The 19,880-nt window shown below is 42.1% G+C and overlaps 1 protein-coding gene across 1 annotated transcript in view; it reads right to left on the minus strand.

Annotated features, from left to right (window-relative positions):
• Positions 1 to 19,880, minus strand: part of LOC110490939 (piezo-type mechanosensitive ion channel component 2) — a 159,616-nt gene that overhangs the window by 105,609 nt on the left and 34,127 nt on the right. Inside the window, exons 2-3 of the mRNA XM_036944026.2 lie at positions 17,587 to 17,682; positions 3,099 to 3,224 (exon numbers count right to left, since the gene is read on the minus strand). Coding sequence (XP_036799921.1) covers positions 3,099 to 3,224; positions 17,587 to 17,682 — 222 coding nt within the window. The remainder of the gene's footprint in view (positions 1 to 3,098; positions 3,225 to 17,586; positions 17,683 to 19,880) is intronic.

Raw genomic sequence — 19,880 nt, forward strand, 5'->3', positions numbered from 1 at the left:
TCCTGTCAGCTGTAAACATCCCGTGACACAATATGAAATAGTAGACTCCACAGCTATGAATAGCAATAAAAGTAGGAATGCCGAACCTTGTGATAAACCATGGTGCGAAATACTTAAAACGAGCACTAAAATGTTTGTTTTAAAGCCCCATATGATGGTACTGATTCCCCTCACTACTCAGATACAGCAGAACATGCACTGAGTTTACAAAAAAAAAGAACACCTGATTTTTTCCAATACATAGACTGACCAGGTGAATCCAAGTGAAAGCTATGATCCCTTATTGATGCTACTTCTTAAATCCACTTCAATCAGTGTAGATGAAGGGGAGGAGACAGGTTAAAGAAGGATTTTTAAGCCTTGAGACAATTGAGACATGGATTGTACAGTGCCTTGCGAAAGTATTCGGCCCCCTTGAACTTTGCGACCTTTTGCCACATTTCAGGCTTCAAACATAAAGATATAAAACTGTATTTTTTGTGAAGAATCAACAACAAGTGGGACACAATCATGAAGTGGAACGACATTTATTGGATATTTCAAACTTTTTTAACAAATCAAAAACTGAAAAATTGGGGGTGCAAAATTGTTCAGCCCCCTTAAGTTAATACTTTGTAGCGCCACCTTTTTCTGTGATTACAGCTGTAAGTCGCTTGGGGTATGTCTCTATCAGTTTTGCACATCGAGAGACTGACATTTTTTGCCATTCCTCCTTACAAAACAGCCCGAGCTCAGTGAGGTTGGATGGAGAGCATTTGTGAACAGCAGTTTTCAGTTCTTTCCACAGATTCTCAATTGGATTCAGGTCTGGACTTTGACTTGGCCATTCTAACACCTGGATATGTTTATTTTTGAACCATTCCATTGTAGATTTTGCTTTATGTTTTGGATCATTGTCTTGTTGGAAGACAAATCTCCGTCCCAGTCTCAGGTCTTTTGCAGACTCCATCAGGTTTTCTTCCAGAATGGTCCTGTATTTGGCTCCATCCATCTTCCCATCAATTTTAACCATCTTCCTTCCCTGTCCCTGCTGAAGAAAAGCAGGCCCAAACCATGATGCTGCCACCACCATGTTTGACAGTGGGGATGGTGTGTTCAGGGTGATGAGCTGTGTTGCTTTTACGCCAAACATAACGTTTTGCATTGTTGCCAAAAAGTTCAATTATGGTTTCATCTGACCAGAGCACCTTCTTCCACATGTTTGGTGTGTCTCCAGGTGGCTTGTGGCAAACTTTAAATTACACTTTTTATGGATATCTTTAAGAAATTACTTTCTTCTTGCCACTCTTCCATAAAGGCCAGATTTGTGCAATATACGACTGATTGTTGTCCTATGGACAGAGTCTCCCACCTCAGCTGTAGATCTCTGCAGTTCATCCAGAGTGATCATGGGCCTCTTGGCTGCATCTCTGATCAGTCTTCTCCTTGTATGAGCTGAAAGTTGAGGGACGGCCAGGTCTTGGTAGATTTGCAGTGGTCTGATACTCCTTCCATTTCAATATTATCGCTTGCACAGTGCTCCTTGGGATGTTTAAAGCTTGGGAAATCTTTTTGTATCCAAATCCGGCTTTAAACTTCTTCACAACAGTATCTCGGACCTGCCTGGTGTGTTCCTTGTTCTTCATGATGCTCTCTGCGCTTTTGACGGACCTCTGAGACTATCACAGTGCAGGTGCATTTATACAGAGACTTGATTACACACAGGTGGATTGTATTTATCATCATTAGTCATTTAGGTCAACATTGGATCATTCAGAGATCCTCCCTGAACTTCTGGAGAGAGTTTGCTGCACTGAAAGTAAAGGGGCTGAATAATTTTGCACGCCCAATTTTTCAGTTTTTGATTTGTTAAAAAAGTTTGAAATATCCAATAAATGTCGTTCCACTTCATGATTGTGTCCCAGAGAGTATCATATATAGTGTCCACTATTATTTCTGCTCATATCTGTTAATTGCATTCTGACTACGACTGACTCCAGCATTGGCACAACATTTCACTGTGCTGTGTTTGCTAGTGAATTTTCATCAGTATTTTGGAATTGTCCCGGGGTATTTGACAGAAAAAAGGCTGTTAACGCAGCCGCTTACAACAGCACAGCATTGTTCTGTCTAGACAGGGTTTAAAGTTGATACATAGTTCAAACCTTTCATCAAAGAACTAGACTATTTACACATCGCACACAAAGTTACACTCTGGTTTTTCAAAACTTGGTGAATCGCTGAAGTTCCTTAATCGATTGTTTTTGTTCCGTCTTTTGTCATAACACCGTGTACACTGACACTGGGGACGAGCCCAGACTGGCATTTCAAGGGGTATTTATGCCAGTTAAAGACACCACCCTTCAATTTTTATGATTGTACTCTACACATGTGAAACAGACAGACAGCCTTCACTCTGAATTTTCGGGGGGGGGGGGGGGGGTTGAATGCACTTCTGTCAGGACAGCATGGAGGTGAGGGAGTTTTTTGTTTTCATTATGTTTATCCCCATCTTGAGTGCAGATGTTGTGGCTTTATATTTCTACTCAGGGAGAGGTGTGCCAGTAGTTTGCAGCAGCAGCAACAGCAGGGCCTATGTTGGGCCGCGGCCCAGACCAGGTTTCGGGTTCTGGTCTGAACACCCTGGTGTCGGGGCCAGTGGGTAACCTGATCCAAGCGTGGGCTGGGCTGTGACCTTTGCTCACTCCCACCATGCAGCCCCAACCAGCCCAGGTGTCACTTACTGGGGTGGCTGCTCACAGAGTTCAGGTACTGCTGTATTCCAAGTAATTTATATCAATGTGGGCTATACAGCATGTAAATCAATCCAATCAATCCATTTAGAACCAGCAAATAGCCACCAGTGGCATTAATACTGCATTCCTGGTCAAGAAAGTTTTTCAACCCCTAGCAATCCTTTGGGAAAGCATTTAATGTTATGGCTGATGTTAAGGGTCAGGTGTGAGACAGCTGTATGTGTGTGTGTGTGTGTGTGTGTGTGTGTGTGTGTGTGTGCGCGTATGCGTGTTTGTACATTCCTACACATGTGAGTGTGTGTAAACGAGGTAGACCTGACATCACACTGTGCTGGGAGTATAGTAGAGAAGGTTGATACTCACAGTTGAAGTTGGGTTCTAGGTTGTCTCCTGCTAGCAGACTGTTGACGGTGACCTGGTAGATGATGTGCAGAAGCAGGAAGGCTATACTGGTGAAGCACAGGGACTTGAGCAGGCGCCCTGTGTGGCCTGAAAGAGAGAGAAACATGATCATCTAAGGTTTTTCAGATACCGAGGTCATTCAAGTGTATACTTCAGACTCACTGAATAGCTAACAAAAGTTAAATAGTAGTAGTGATGACTAGGCTACTTCCAGTGGTGGAAAAAGTACTCAACTGTCCTGCTTGAGTAAAAGTAAAGATACCGTAATAGAAAATGACTCAAGTAAAAATTAAAGTCACCCAGAAAAATACTAAATGTTATTGCTAAAATATACTTAAGTGTCAAAAGTAAAAGTATGAGCATAAATCATTTCACATTCCCTATATTAAGTAAACCAAACGGCACAATTTTCTTCCGAATAGCCAGGCACACTCCAACACTCAGTCATAATTTATAAACAAAGCATTTGTGTTTCGTGAGTCCACCATATCAGAGGCAGTAGGCAGATGTTCTCTTGATAAGTGCGTGAATTGGACCATTTTCCTGTCCTGCTAAGCATTCGAAATGTAACGAATACTTTTGGGTGACAGGGAAAATGTATGAGGTAAATAGTACATTATTTTCTTTATGAATGTAGTGGAATAAAAAGTAAAAGTTGTCAAAAATATAAATAGTAAAGTGAAGTACAAAAATGCACTTAAAGTATTTTTGCTTAAGTACTTTACACCATTGGCTACTTTTTGGTTGTATTCTGGTTTTACTGGTGTTCAAAGGTTACTAGAGTATGAGACAAATTTCAACTTCACAAGGACGTCAACTAACAATATTATTGCAACATAAACTTCATAACTAATCTCCTATCATTAGTTAGGCCGTACTTTAAACTCAAATTGATTCAACCAAATCCTATTCCATATATCACAGACCTGTAAACACTCGCAACCAACTATTAGCAGCCCAATGATCCACCAACTGTAGGGTAATGTTAGAATCTAGTCATTAACCGAGTGGAGACCCCACAGCCCTGTTATAGGGTTGATGGTAATGATCTTATCCTGTCTGGTCCCATCCTAACAGGCCAGGCCTGCAGTAATCCACCTCCATTACTCCTAATACAGTACTGTATTACAGGCGTCTCCGCTGCCAAGGGCCAGTAATATCCCAGCGATATTTTTGGCAGCCCAGTGGCCGTCCGTCATGTGTGGACCAACCTAAACACACGGTGAGCTCAATGCCGGCAAAGCAAAAGTTAAATGGGATGCATAAAACAGAGCTCAACACCTAGAAATGATTGGTCGGCTGTCTGGTTTGCCAGTTGATTTTTATTTTATTTAACCCAGTAAATTGACTGAGAACACATTCTCATTTACAGCAACAACCTGGGGAATAGTTACAGGGGAGAGGAGGATTAGGTAGCTAGGGACAAGTAGGTAGCCATGGTGGTATGACAGCCAGATAGGGAATTTAGCCAGGACACTAGGGTTAACACCCCTACAATAAGTGCCATGGGATCTTTAGTGACCACAGAGAGTCAGGACACCCATTTAACATCGTATCTGAAAGACAGCACCAAGCAGCACCAGCACCAGGCAATGTTCCCAATCACCCCCATGGGATAGATATTTATTTTTGTTTTTTTAGATCACAGGAAAGAGTACCTCCTACTGGCCCTCAAACATCACTTCCAGCAGTATCTGGTCTCCCATCCAGGGATTGACCAGGACCAACCCTGCTTAGCAAACCAGCAGTTGGATACAGAGTGGTATGCTGCTGATCTGACAGGCTGCTTTGAGATGTTGAGTGATTATGGGAGGAAGCAGAGGTCTAGATGTGTTGTAGGCAAAAGCATCATGAAGCAAGGGGGGGAAGTGCCCAAAGAATAAGTTTCTGAATAGAAATGATTCAGCCTGTTCAGTCGATTAGTACAACACAGCATCTAACCAGGAAGCAGAAGAGCCCACTCAGTTCACGGCGGATCCAAACAAGATGTTGGCAGGATTTCATCAAAACAAACAAGTACATGTAATATTCCTTACTATGGAAACATAACTCCAAGGAAGATATCAAATAAAGCTGACAAATTGTCCCCTTCTATTTAGCTCAAACCTTATCAAAGACAGGCAGTGACACTAGCTCAAAGTGTGAGAGAGCTGAGAGTGCCTTAGCTGAGTGTCAGCCACTATCTGTGCAGCTGTCAGGCCCTTGACACAGAGCAAGAACACACTCCTGTAAACTCCCAAAGGGCCACTCCCATCTTTCTATTACACTAATAGAAAAAAGGGTTCCAAAAGGGTTCTTTGGCTGTCCCCATAGGAGAACCCTTTTTGGTTCCATCCAAAACATCCATGTCTTCATCACTGGAAAAGGTGAACGGTTGAGATTGATATAATTTAAAAGCTTACAAACAGGGTTGTCAAACTATTATATCATAACAAATAAAATAAAATCACTTTTTGTAAATGTTTTAATTGTTAACCCTTATACATCAATTATCTAAAAAAAACTCAGATTTCGCATATGTTGTAGTTTAAACCCTATTTTTGTGTTTTTTGTGTTGTGCACGCCATTGGTTGTGCTCGCCATCGGTTGAGGCACAACACCCTCTTCAATACAGGGTGGTTGTTGTGTTTTAGCTGTTAAATCTACTAATGGTAGAGAAATACCAAATGGTAGCACATCCGAGAATGTTGACTTTAATGGGAAAATTGTTGTTTTAAATTATACTGTCGATCTTCCATTGGAAACCTATTGAAATCATAGAAATATAGATATTAGAATAGACATGACCATTTGAGTTGACATTCAACGGTGGGTGGACCTGCGGCCATCTTTGTGGTAGTAATTAGAAGTAAAAATGTCAATTCAATTTACATTTCAATTGTGTACCAGCTAAATTGCAGTGGTCTGAAGGGATAGGTCCATTCTATGAATTATATTTCTATGACTGAAATGACACCCAGCCTGTATTTAGGAGCATGTTCTGTCACAACCGATGGTGGGCACAACACAAAAACCCACTGTTTGTAAGCTTTAAAATGATATCAAACTCAACCATTTTATATTTTCCAGTGATGAAGATATGGATGTCTCATGGTATGGTGGGGTATTCAAAATGGGTCAACTGCGTGTTTCGGAATTCAGGTCTAAAAAGTTACTTTCTGACCACTTCTTCCATGGCAAAAAATAATTTTGTTTTAAATCGAAAGGGATGATGTCCAAAAGTGATGGAATTCAAATGAATTTACCCTGCTCACATGACATTTTACAATTTTACAATCAAACTAAGAGCCAAACTTCAGTTGTACATTTATTGTCGTCAAACAATGGCTTGAACTTCCTTTAAAACGCTGGGGCTCTGATTAAAGTCAAATGTCAAATCTGTGGTGTATTAACATTGCATTTGCCACAATGGCACGTCAACAAAGGGACTTTCAGTGAATGGTCTCCATCATCCAATTGTAGTTGGCGTCTCGGTCTGTTTTAGATTAGACGTTTGAGATGTATTATTCCAAACCAACATGGCTGCAGGGTAACTATCACACTGTTTTCCCTGTTGCCAAAGGCTATCCCCATCCGTTGTAGTTCTCTACCATCACACACATTTCATAAGGCTCCACACATCAAACAGCGGACATGCTACATCATAAACACCTACTGGTTGTAATCTTTCAAACCGTCTTGTCGAGATGGAGGAACATTTTCCCGAAGAGCATTGTGTGTACATTACAATGAGATACTGTTGTGGAAATATATCAATGAGCCTGTTCATGTACCGTACGTATATATATAATTGCATTGTTTTTCTTTTCAGCCAATTATGTCTTAGAAATCATTTGTATCCCTTATATCTATGAGAACGAATAACTTTTTATACCATTAACCCAATGAGTCCCACCGTAACACTGATGCATGTTGAACTTCTAACCACTTTTAAACATAGTGTGTTTGAGCTACAGACTTTTGGGTTGTACAATTGGATTCGTACATTGAGTGTACAAAACATTAAGAACACCTGCTCTTTCCATGACAGACTGACCAGGTGAGGCTATGATCCCTTATTGATATCACTTGTTAAATCCACTTCAATCAGTTTAGATGAAGGGTAGGAGACAAGTTAATGATAGATTTTTAAGAATTGAGACAAATGAGATGTGGATTGTGTATGTATTCAGGCTCTTAAATATTTCATATTTCAAATATGTAAACACAGCTGAATAATGAAATTGCATTCTGAACTGAAGATCATGAAAAGGTGATTATTGGAGTCAGGTGTGTTAACTGGGGCAAAACTGTGACACCAATCAGGCTCTTGCAGATTGGAATTGCCCACGCCTGATTTAGGGCATAAGAACAAAAGATGTTGTGTAGGCATACTCCAACATCAGCAAAACAAATTGTGTCATTTACCCCCCCCCCCCCTCCCCCCTTTTCACTTCTCTTCCATTCACCACCGTGTTTGAATTAAGGTTGAGATTAATGGAATGCAACAGTGTGAAGGTATGTATGTGAATCTCTGGATGCCAGTGCAAGGGGACTGGCAAGCGTACGGTTGCTAAATGTATGATTGCTAAATACTGCACAATTTAAACGCTTGCCTTCCTATCCCCCCTTCCCCAAAACATGTGTAAATATTGGACTATAAATTGTGCCGTCTTGTATTATACTTACAGATGTAGGACCTTAATATGAACTTGTTGCCTGCAGCAGGAAAAGACTCCTGTGGCAACATTTTTGTAGGGGTTGATACATTTTTCATTAGGGCAATTTTTTTTCAAATTAGGGAAATTTCAAAGTAGAAATACAAACTTTAGAAGCCTTTTAAAAACTTAAATACACCACAAGTTTGCTTTTCCTGCCGTGCAGCAACAAAAGAGGGATCAAATAGAAATCCTACATCTATGTAAACATGTATTCTATTCTACTGAGCCATTTACTTTATGTTCGTATCCTTATCTTGTATTATTTCTTATTGTTGTTGCGTTGTCGAGAAGGAACCTGCAAGTAAGCATGTCGTTGGACGGTGTTTACCATGTGTATCCTATACATACGACTAATACAACTTTAAACTTGGGGTGTGTTCGGTGTGAGCCCCACATGTTTCTTGGCGAGGCACAGGCTGCCAAACCGTGGGAGTGAGCTGCTTTGCTCGTTTTAAAGGGCCCCTAGGTAGGGCCCCGGCTTGCCTGGGGCCAAAGATGCTCGAGTTGCAACTTGGTTCCCGTCGTGCCCGTCATAACTTCTAATGGTTTTGCCTGACTCCGCTGCTCCTTGCCAATCCTGTTGCCTGACTCCACTGCTCCTTGCCAATCCTGTTCCCTGACTCCGCTGCTCCTTGCCAATCCTGTTCCCTGACTCCGCTGCTCCTTGCCAATCCTGTTCCCTGACTCCGCTGCTTCTTACCAATCCTGTTCCCTGACTCCGCTGCTCCTTGCCAATCCTGTTCCCTGACTCCGCTGCTCCTTGCCAATCCTGTTCCCTGACTCCGCTGCTCTTTGCCAATCCTGTTCCCTGACTCCGCTGCTCCTTACCAATCCTGTTCCCTGACTCCGCTGCTCCTTGCCAATCCTGTTGCCTGACTCCGCTGCTCTTTGCCAATCCTGTTGCCTGACTCCGCTGCTCCTTGCCAATCCTGTTGCCTGACTCCGCTGCTCCTTGCCAATCCTGTTCCCTGACTCCGCTGCTCCTTGCCAATCCTGTTGCCTGACTCCGCTGCTCCTTGCCAATCCTGTTGCCTGACTCCGCTGCTCCTTGCCAATCCTGTTCCCTGACTCCGCTGCTCCTTGCCAATCCTGTTGCCTGACTCCGCTGCTCCTTGCCAATCCTGTTCCCTGACTCCGCTGCTCCTTGCCAATCCTGTTGCCTGACTCCGCTGCTCCTTGCCAGTCCTGTTGCCTGACTCTGCTGCTCCTTGCCAATCCTGTTGCCTGACTCCGCTGCTCCTTGCCAATCCTGTTGCCTGACTCCGCTGCTCCTTGCCAATCCTGTTGCCTGAAAGTAGAGCTCTTTATTGGCCATCACAAATCACTGATAGGGAGTAAATCACATTATTACAAATGGACTCTGATTCCTATGGTTGTGAATCTATGACCCTTTACTGCTGTTCTTATTAGGGAGAGAAAATCGGATTTGTGAACCCATACTGTCAGAGCAAGAGAAGGATGAAGGGAAACAGAGTAGGTACATGTTGTAGTTAAGTCCATTGAAATAGCTCTCCTTCAGATTAAAAAGTTGATTGGCATTGATTTGTTTTGTCATGGAAGCCAACTAGTGGACTCCTCGTTTAGATGAGCTCAAATGACAGACAAAACAGAAATTTGACTAGATCTATTGCCAGAGCCTAAGCATAACTGATGTAAGAGCCCTATTCAACCAAACCAAGTTACTGGCTCTGATTAAATATGGCCCAAAGTTTTGAGGATTATTTGTTGCCAAAAAATGACTCAATGTAATGTGACTCAAAATGACACAAAATGTAAGTTGTTGACATTTAGTTGTTGGAAACATATTCCTGACATTAAAACATTAGCTGAATCAGGACATTGTTAATAAATACTGTCCAATATACCCCAGCAAACTGACCACATGTTTATCCCTTTACTTATCCAATGCTAAATTGAGCTATGTGTTAATACTATGTTACCTAGCTACCCGCTCAATGTAGTCTGTTTCATCTGGTGTAATCTAGCGGAAAGCACTTACCCTTTAAATACGGCCTAGCAAAAAATCTAAATTGTGCTATCGTGCCACAGTTACCTTCACATGCAACATCCCCTTTAAAGCTGCCCTTGGAATGAATACAGGTCTAAACCAGCCTGGAGAGAATTCCTTGAGTGCAAGCCCCAAGACATATTAGACTGTGGCGTGAAGAAAATGCATATTAGGGTTAGTTGTGTGTTTAGGTGATAGTGTAGTTATTATACTGCTATAGACTGCTGGGGAAAGAAGTGCATGAGAAGTAGTGCTGTGTATGATAACTAGATGGGTCTTTAGACTCAAATTCCCTCTGAAATAAAACTGATCTTGTAAAGAGCAAAGTTTTTTTTTTAAGTAAACAAACAAATAAAGAATCATGTTTTATGGCGGCCATCTTGAATGTAAATAAAAACAAATTACCCCAAGGGTGGTTGTGTAAAAATAAAGATTTCTGTCTTGACTGTAGTCAAAGCTTACTGGGGTAGTGAGGAAGTTTGGGACATCGTCATTAATTGAACTCCAATTTGATCTATTAACATGTTCTTGTAGAAACATGGCCAACATGCTCTCCCTCTACAAAGGTAGGTAATTAGAGGTAAAATCCCTCGTTGTACACATTTTCTGGGAGAATGTGGAGCGCCATGACTACATTTGAAGGATCAATGTGTTTTTTGGAACAGACACCCTGGCTTGACTAATTCTATTCATTAAAACAGTAGTCTTAGTCATAATACAAAATTACAATATTAGTAGTATTGATGCTATTGTGTTACCTTTTATAATTTTATAATTTTATAAAATGTTATTTTTTACTTTAGTTTATTTGGTAAATATTTTGTTAAAGCATTTCACGGTAAGGTCTACACTCGTTGTATTCGGCACACGTGACAAATACAGTTTGATTTGATAAAGATAAATATCAATATATTACACACAAAATAAATAGCAAAAAAAAACTGGAAATTTTGAGTTTTTGATTAGTTTGGCAGCAATTGTATGCTAAGAGTTTAAATGACTCAGGATCTGCTACAGTAAATGCTACAGCTAACAACATAGCTACAGATGTTTAATGCATCAAGGAAACAAACTGTCAACCAGTCTCTAATTAGGCCTTATGATGTTTCTCAGAGTCTATGATGTGCCCCAGAACACACCACTGGGACTCTCCAATGCACATTGTGGAAGCTCTGTGTGTGTGCGTGTGTGTGTCTGCGCCTGTGTGTGCGCGTGTGTGGAGAGAGGCAGAGACATCACCTCAGGGGCTCCCAAAGAATAAGCCCAAGCCAGAATACAGTATTGGTCTTGGAATGCAACCTCAACAGAAAGAGCTAGTTGACTGACCAGCAGACAATGATGCAGACACTTGCATTCTTCAACCTCCCTAAACATTTTGCACTATTATTATTAAATTCAGTACTGAACAAGCATCCAATCCAATTTCTATTCAAAACAATCGCTTCAGAGGTTTAAATTTGATGAAGAATCAACATAAGTTCAAATTCAAACCACAATAAAAAACACCCAATACCACAATGAATCAAAGCCTCACTGTTGGTTTGCCTTAACAGAGGACCCCAGAGGGCCACGGTTGACGTCTTGCATTTAGGCAGGATTCAAAGGGACATGGAGGGCGGAAGAGGGATGGCAGGCAGGGAGGCAGGCAACTCGTTGTGCGGACGGTGCAGGTGACTCATCGGCTTCCTGAGGAAAAGAGACTAAGGGGTTTGGATGAAGGAGTTTAGGGAGGCGTGGGGCTGGGGTCCCCTGGTGACGACCTCTCCATTGAGCTCTGTTTCCTCAGGAAGCCCTCTTGTCTCCTCTGTTTGTATTACCTTCCTGCTGGATGACTCGAGGTAGTGGAGATCGCTGCTATTGTGGTGCTGTATTGTATTACAGAGATTTCTCAGATTGAGGGGAGAAACTAGAATTTGTGGTAAAAAAGGTTTTTGTGTCAATTGGCGGTGTCTGGGTTGTCTACATCAATGGTTTGCTTAGTTGATAAAATGCATCAGGTCATCACACACCGACTGACTATGCAGAATTATCAAAACAGTTATACCACCTATTTGATGACTGAAAAACGCATAAGAGTGTGTTAGCACAGAACATGCCACAAAGCGAGACAAAGACAAAGCGAGGAGTGGCTATGAAATGACGCCTATCTTCAAGGAGCAATTTACCATCTTTATAATTAACGGACGACATCTGGTTCAGGTTGACGCGAATGCCAACCCTGTTACACCGCCTGAACCAGGTATGAATCAGCCCAATTGAACTAAGAGACCAGGCCGAAGCAAAGCAAACAGCATCTGATGAACTGTCAAAGTGAGCAAACCACGAGGAGACCTGGAGTTGTATTGGCTGTAGTAAATCACGCCTTCTGCACCTCTAAGCCTTGGTGGTGTGGTGATGGGGTATATACATGGGCTGGAGCCACTTGTTAACAGCTCACACAGGACTGAATCAAAACTTGAGCAATGTGCGTGTTTTAGTTCAAATCTCCAATTGACATAAATGAATGACTGGCACAAAAGTTGGATTTACTGTTTGTGCATGCACGCATGTCAAGATGGGATTTGTCGGCCTGACAATTGAACCTGCTATAGTGATGTTTACTGCTTTTCTCACAGTTTTGATTTAACTGTGGGAATAAGATCTACTGCGTGAATGCTGGAATGCGGGTATGATTGGATCGAGCCCTCTTGAAACTTACTCAACATTATCTAACTAGTTAGCTGCTTGGCCACTAAGCTTTGCCTCAACAGGTGTCGTGGAGGATGACGTACAGACTGTCACTTGAGCTTTATTAGAAAAGCTGTGTAAAATCAGAGAACATTTCGGATTGGTAAAGAACTTGAGGGAAAGAGCTAATTGATAGAGATGCATGTCCATGTTTTCCATGGAGTGGTGATGGGACTGAAGCCTAAAGCTGGAGCCGCGATGGAGGGAAACAGCTGGAGGAGGAGAAGAAAATTGAGGGGAAAAATGTCTCAATCTCTCCACTGCTCTGCAGCCAGCTGCTAAAGGACAAGAGAAGTCTGTACTTTTGAACCCTGACCTCCATCACCTCCGGGGGTCCCTCTCTATTGTCCATCACCGCCGGATTATCTTTTTCTAGCACAGTTTTTTTTTGTCTCGGTCCAATTGGCTGCCTCAGCTGCTTCATCCTTGTAAAAACCAGGGAACCACACAACCGTACCGTCATTCAAATGGTCATTCAATTTCCTTGGATATTAAGTGGAATGAGCGCCATGTCTTCACTTCACTAGATGTCATAAATGGTCTCCATGTTTTGTGGTGAGTAAATATAGAGTAAGAATCTGTCTTTGTGACGTACCGGCGTCATATTATTGAGTCAAGATTTTGAGGCTGAGATTTCCCCCCCACTGCCACCAATTATTTGGGGGGACTACTTTAGAGGCAAGAGAACCTCCTTAAACAAGAGAGACATGACTGACAAGCACGTGTTGCATGTTCTTACATGTAGGGAATGATGTATTTACAGTACGTGTGTTATGGACAAGGAAAGGAATCCAACAGCACAGTCTATCACAGTGCCATCCGTTTTGCCACCAAAGCCCCATATACCCACCTCCACTGCAACCTGTACACTCTCTTTGGCTGGTCCTCGCTTCATACTCGCCGCCAAACCCACTGGCTCCAGGTCATCTATAAGTCTCTGCTGGGTAAAGCCCCGCCTTATCTCAGCTCACGGGTCATCATAGCAGCACCCACCCATAGCACGCGCTCCAGCAGGTATATCTCACTGGTCACCCCCAAAGTCAATTCTTCCTTTGGCCGCCTTTCCTTTCAGTTCTCTGCTGCCAATGACTGGAACGAACTGCAAAAATCACTGAAGCTACAGATTCATATCTCCCTCACCAGCTGTCAGAGCAGCTCACAGATTACTGCACCTGTACATAGACCATCTGTAAATAGCCCATCCAACTACCTCTTCCCCATACTGTATTTATTTATTTATCTTGCTCCTTTGCACTCCAGTATCTCTACTTGCACATTCATCTTCTGTACATCTACCATTCCAGTGTTTAATTGCTATATTGTAATTACTTCGCCACTATGGCCTATTTATTGCCTTACCTCCCTTACCCTACCTCATTTGCACACACTGTATATAGACTTTTTCTACTGTATTATTGACTGTATGTTTGTTTATTCCATGTAATCTCTGTGTTGTTGTATGTGTCGAACTGCTTTGCTTTATCTTGGCCAGGTCGCAGTTGTAAATGAGAACTTGTTCTCAACTAGCCTACCTGGTTAAATAAAGGTTAAATAAAAATGAATTTAAAAAACATGGAGCCTGTCACCTTGGGTGTGAGGTGTAGGCCTAACTCATCCTTCAACTGGACACATCGACTGTCATTCTACCCTGAGAATAAGTGCAGAATCCAAGATTGAGAAATAAGCAAAGGCCTGTCTTGTATTTTTGTGCACAAGTAAATCCTTTACATTACTACTACTGGCACTAAAGTAGGATTTAGATAGCTTTAGTTACAAGCACATACAGTATCAAGTATGGATTTGGTCCACTAAGATATAGATGTCATGTACATCAACCTTATGGGTTCAGCACTCAATCAAATACAGTTTTTGTTAGCTTAGTCAATTCTTAATAAGTATGAATAAGCTGTTATCATTCCTTTTTGTGTGTGTGTTTAATGGCAAATACTATTTGCTTACATACAGTCAGGGGTCAAATATGACTGTGCTTCCAGACTGCTTTGTCAAGTTAAAGCAAACAGGCTGACAAATATATGAGGTCAGCCAAGTCTTCAACATTAGCATTAACATTTGAGTCATTTAGCAGATGCTCTTATCCAGAGCGCCTGACAGGCTGCCTCCCCATTATAACATTGTGATGCCTGAACATGCAAGGCGTAGAGTCAAGAAGCAAGACATTACCTCCTCCAGCTCATTCACTTTAACTGGGATGAATCCTAATCACATACTGCATCAAGGCCCTGTATTCAGCCGACCTGCAACACCAACCTGATCAATTAATTGACTTCATACCAGCAGACTTTTGTTGCGTTTGATTTTGCTTGGCTTGTCTGGCATGCCGTGGGACTACTCCATTGGTCGTGCTGTGCCAGGCAAGCCACACCAAGGGCATCTGAAGTTCTAATTGATGATGACCTATGAAGCTTTCAGTTGTTGTTGGTTTAAAGTGGGAGTCGTGTGACGACAAATACTACAGTATCGCAACAGATATAACACACACGCGGTCGAATTCTGTCCAGACCTACAGAATACCAGGTGGAGTGACTAAAAGAAAGAGTATTTCTCACCAGATAACAGCTGGGCTATTCAACACTGAAATAAGTCTGGCCAATGGAGGGGGGGGACAGGATAGGGTGTTTATACAATTCACATTTTTAGTCATTAAGCAGACGTTCTTATCCAGATCCACTGACAGTAGTGAGTGTATACATTTCAACTTCTTTTTTTTTTGTGGACTTTATTTAGTCTTTTCCATACTGGTCCCCCGTGGGAATCTAATCCACAAGCCTGGCGCTGCCAGTGCCATGCTCTGCCAACTCAGCTACACAGAGGGAATATAAGCTGGCACAACACTGCCAATACCTCACTATATACACCTCCTGGGAACAACCTTAGATTTAGGGTGTAGTGTTGCAATGCCTTCTTCAGCACTGATAGCGAGCAGAGGCACTGATAGTAGACAGAGGATTGGGCTTGTGTATGGGATTTTAGGATGAGCTTTCGCAGGCTAATGAGTGAGTGAGAGTGAGTGACCAAGTTTACATGTGCACAGTATTCTGGATAATAGCTTATATCCAGTTTAAGGTCTTATTCTGGATAAGTTTACATGCACCTTTGATATCCCGCTCACGACGAGGATCCTTGTATCCATGAATAAACAGAATATTCCTCATTTAAGTTCATATTGGTTAAATGGAATAGTAACTGAAATCTGGACACTGACTGTAGGCCTATAACCTCTCATATAAGCTAAAATAATGTTAACTCCTGCAGAATTATGCATTTCATGCAGTAAAATGATACAACAAATGTTAATTGTCTCAGGAACAGGAGTGGAAATATGATTTCTTTCTTTCAGCATCTCTTGAGAAAATGTGAATGTGTGTGTAATGTGTTATCTTTGACACTGTCATGCAAGCAAACAGTATTTCAACCACCGAAAATATGCACCAAAGACAAACTTAAGTCTTATCAGAAACCTGTTTCATCATTTTTCTCAGCTTTTCATTTCCTTAAAACTTGTCAAACTGATGACATTTGGACATTTTGCACAGACGTTTTCCACTGTTTTGAAGTTATTGCGTTTTCTCCCAAGTCCCTAAACGAAACAGACAACTTTACCAGTGTTAACTATTACTAATGCATTCATTCTATTAATGTAAGACATTATTCTGGTGAGCACTACTTTATTTAGTCTTCTGGGGCAACAAGTGATGACAGAAGAGAAGCTGCACGTATCTAACTATAGTTGACAAACAAATGGTCTACAAAATGTCGGAACTTATAAGCAGAAAGCTGTCTATATTAGGGGTGAAAGTAGCCAGTAGGCTATACAGCCCAGTGTGGAGTAACAGCAAAATAAATTATTATGGAATTATTATGGTGGATCAACCTGCGCAGTTAGCCTACTTCTTGAAGTTATTTAGTTGACAATCAGATGAAAACTTCACACAACACCCATGATATCCGAAACTGAGCCTGCGCAGACCGCGAAAAACAACGGTAAACGGGATGTTTACATGCCACAGTATCCCGTCTAAGATCAGCATATCACAGGCATCTTAACCGGGTTTCTCATAACCGGGATACAAGCTTTTTCGGGTTATTGTAAACAGGATATGATGTTTATATGCGTCAACTCAAAAACAGAATACTTGAGTATCCCGAATAACAACGGGATATTGGTGTGCATGTAAACGTGGTCAGTGTTGAACTTGTGGCCTGCTGACACTCAAGGGGGATAGTGTCTGAGCAGACAGGCAGAGGCTGCATTCTTTCATCTCACTCTATTTTTCTTGTCTTCCTTCCCTTCCTCCTCCCTCTCTTCTCCTGAGTGGTTCTATCACCGCCTACCACATGTTCACTAAATATGCCATTGTTCCTACAACAGTTCATTTTTTTCTTTCTTTCTTGTTTTTTTCCTAAAATTTTTGGGGGTCGATGGATAAGAGCTGTCTTATATTGGACTGCAGGCTTACAGTGTACAATAACATTTCATGTTCAAACTGAGACGGTAAAGATGGAAGTGTCCATAAAGGACAACGGCACTGTGGGTTCACCCCCAAAAATGTGTGCTGTATTTTAAGGACATGTGTTTTTGCTTCAATGTCCAATGATAGTGTTCAAAAGACTAACTGTGTGTGTGTGTGTGTGTGTGTGTGTGTGTGTGTGTGTGTGTGTGTATGTGTGTGTGTGTGTGTGTGTGTGTGTGTGTGTGTGTGTGTGTGTGTGTGTGTCATAGCCCCGTGTTACAATGACGACCCACTGCCCTATCATTTCCCATCCCCGTCTCCTCCTCTGACACAAAGATGGTCAAACAGTCAGAAATCATTCTGTCACCGAGTGCTGTTAATCCTAGGTGTAGGCCGAGGCCATCCATAAACCCTGATCATTTAAGCATTTAACCATCCACTCTTTAAAGTGGCTTGGTTGCTTTAGGAATTACCAGGTAGCCCTTTCCTGCAGTCAAATGGCCTATTGGAACAGTTTATTAGTCATTTAGTCAATTTCTTACCTCGCATTGTTGTTTTGGTGGGTTCTGGGAACAATGGGATGAGCAGGAGGTAGATGAGGTAGATGAAGGACAGGGCATTGTACCGGAACAGACACGCTGCAACACAATAAGGCAAGTCAGATCACAAACCATCTATGACATAACACTATGGATAAATCCCCCTTAAGAAGTTAGCACCCTTAATTAGAAGGAACCAAAATAAAGTAGTAGTAGCAGCACTGACGTTTAAAATGAAAGGGCGAAGAAGTTCTGTGGCTCACTAACAGTTATGATGGCAGCTTTGCAGAGTGGTGTGAACGATGTCAATGGGAATGGAGGAGAGGGTAGGGATAGCTCTATAAACCTCAACGCTTTTTGGATAGACGACCGCGCTGCACTCGAAATTCCAACAGTGTTTGACAACAGGCGTTTTGCCCTGGAGCAAACATGGCAGATCTCTGTCGGAGTGCCGAATTGGAGCCCGAAAGACATTACTACCGCTGCCCAGGCCAAAAACATCCAGATTGCATTAAGATAAACCGTGGCTGATGCCATTTCAGTCAAGCATTCAGCATGTCAGCCTGAGCACCAGTCCATCCATTACCTAGGAAAACATACATGAAGCTCAATCTGCAGCCGGCGCAATGTTTATGAAAAATGTCACTTATGGTACTTGTGTTCAACAGGCCTGTGAGTCAGCGCACTCACATGGTATTATTCAGCCGAAATGAAATACGTTGGCAGAACATTTCTTCAGGCTTTCAAACAAAGTGGTCCACTCCCATGAACAATCAGTCGTTGTCTAAGGAGTTCTATGAATTGTCAGTAAGCATTTCACTGAAAGGTCTACTACACCTGTTGTATTCGGCGCATGTGACAAATACAATTTGATTTGATTTGATGTTGAATTATTGCATGCAACAGAGGTTGGTGGCCTGGCCTGCTTAAAGGTCAAATAAAGACCCCATCGCTCACTCACCAACTCAGAAGTTAACCATAGATTTAAAATGTAAATTCTATGTCTATGCACACAACAATAGACACACTCAGTGCTGTTTTTTCCCTTTTTTTAAGTGGTCAGATTTGTCTGTTCTAAAGTATGATATTCATTTCTACACATCTCTGTTCTGCTTCATCTTGTTCTCGTCATTAACAAAGAACGTGTCTTGCTTAACCTGTCTAAAATGGAACGATCCCTATTGTTTTAACTCAATCCAGTAGGACCCATCATCTTAAAGGTGCACTATGCAGAAATCGCACCGCCACTGGCATCCCACTGGCGCAGTGGTCAAGGCACTGCATTGTATTGCTTGAGGTGCAACTAAAGACCCGGGTTCAATCTCAGGCTGTGTCACAGCCTGCTGTGACCAGGAGATCCAAGAGGGTACGCACAATTGGCCCAGTGTCTTCCGGGTTAGGGGAGGGTTTGGCCAGTCTGGGATTTCCTTGACCCGTCACGCTCCAGCAACTCCATGTGGCAGGCTGGGGTGCCTAAAATGCTGACTTCGGGCGCCAGCTGGACTGGCTGGCTTCTGGGTTAATAAGCGAGCAGTGCAGCTTGGCTGGGTTGTGTTTCGGAGGACGCAAGGCTCTCGACCTTTGCCTCTCCTGAGTCCGTAGTGGAGTTGCAGTGATGGGACAAGACTGTAACTACCAATTGGATATAACAAAAAAGGGGTAAAAATTTTTTGTTTTAATCGTACCACCATTTCCTGGTTGCCAAAATTGTAATAGTTTGTCAAATTTCAGTTTGTGACAAAACAAACAAGTAGTGTAGAGAATCATTGTACCATCCATCTCTGTTAAATCGGCCTACATTCCACACATTTTTGCACCTGAACCTCTGACCTCTGAACTGCTGCTGCTCCACACCAACTGATGATGTGGCAAGTGACACTTTGCTTTTTGAAAATACCTAATCCTATACACTTCACTGCTGACATGCACAACATTTTGGGACTATATCAACAGAGGGACTATATCAAAGATTGTTTTTGAGTTCTACACAGCAATTCAACCCTTACCATAACCCTAGCCCTAACCCTTAACCCTTACCCTAAGCCTAACCCTTAACCCTTACCCAAACCCTTATTCTAAACCTAACCTTAACAGTAATCTTAGCAAACAGCTGCTTATCAACAGATAGTATGGCCATCTGTCAATCATTTATATGGAACTATACAAATAAAGTGTGACACAAATACTGTATATACTGATTGCAGGATATATAGAGGGAAATACATATTACAGAATCAATGGAGTTAAATACACATTGCAGTATATGTGGAGGGAAATTCAGTGAGAGTAGAGGGATA

This window comes from Oncorhynchus mykiss, chromosome 15, assembly GCF_057628025.1.
Source record: "Oncorhynchus mykiss isolate SJ-2025 chromosome 15, ASM5762802v1, whole genome shotgun sequence".
NCBI lineage: Eukaryota > Metazoa > Chordata > Actinopteri > Salmoniformes > Salmonidae > Oncorhynchus > Oncorhynchus mykiss.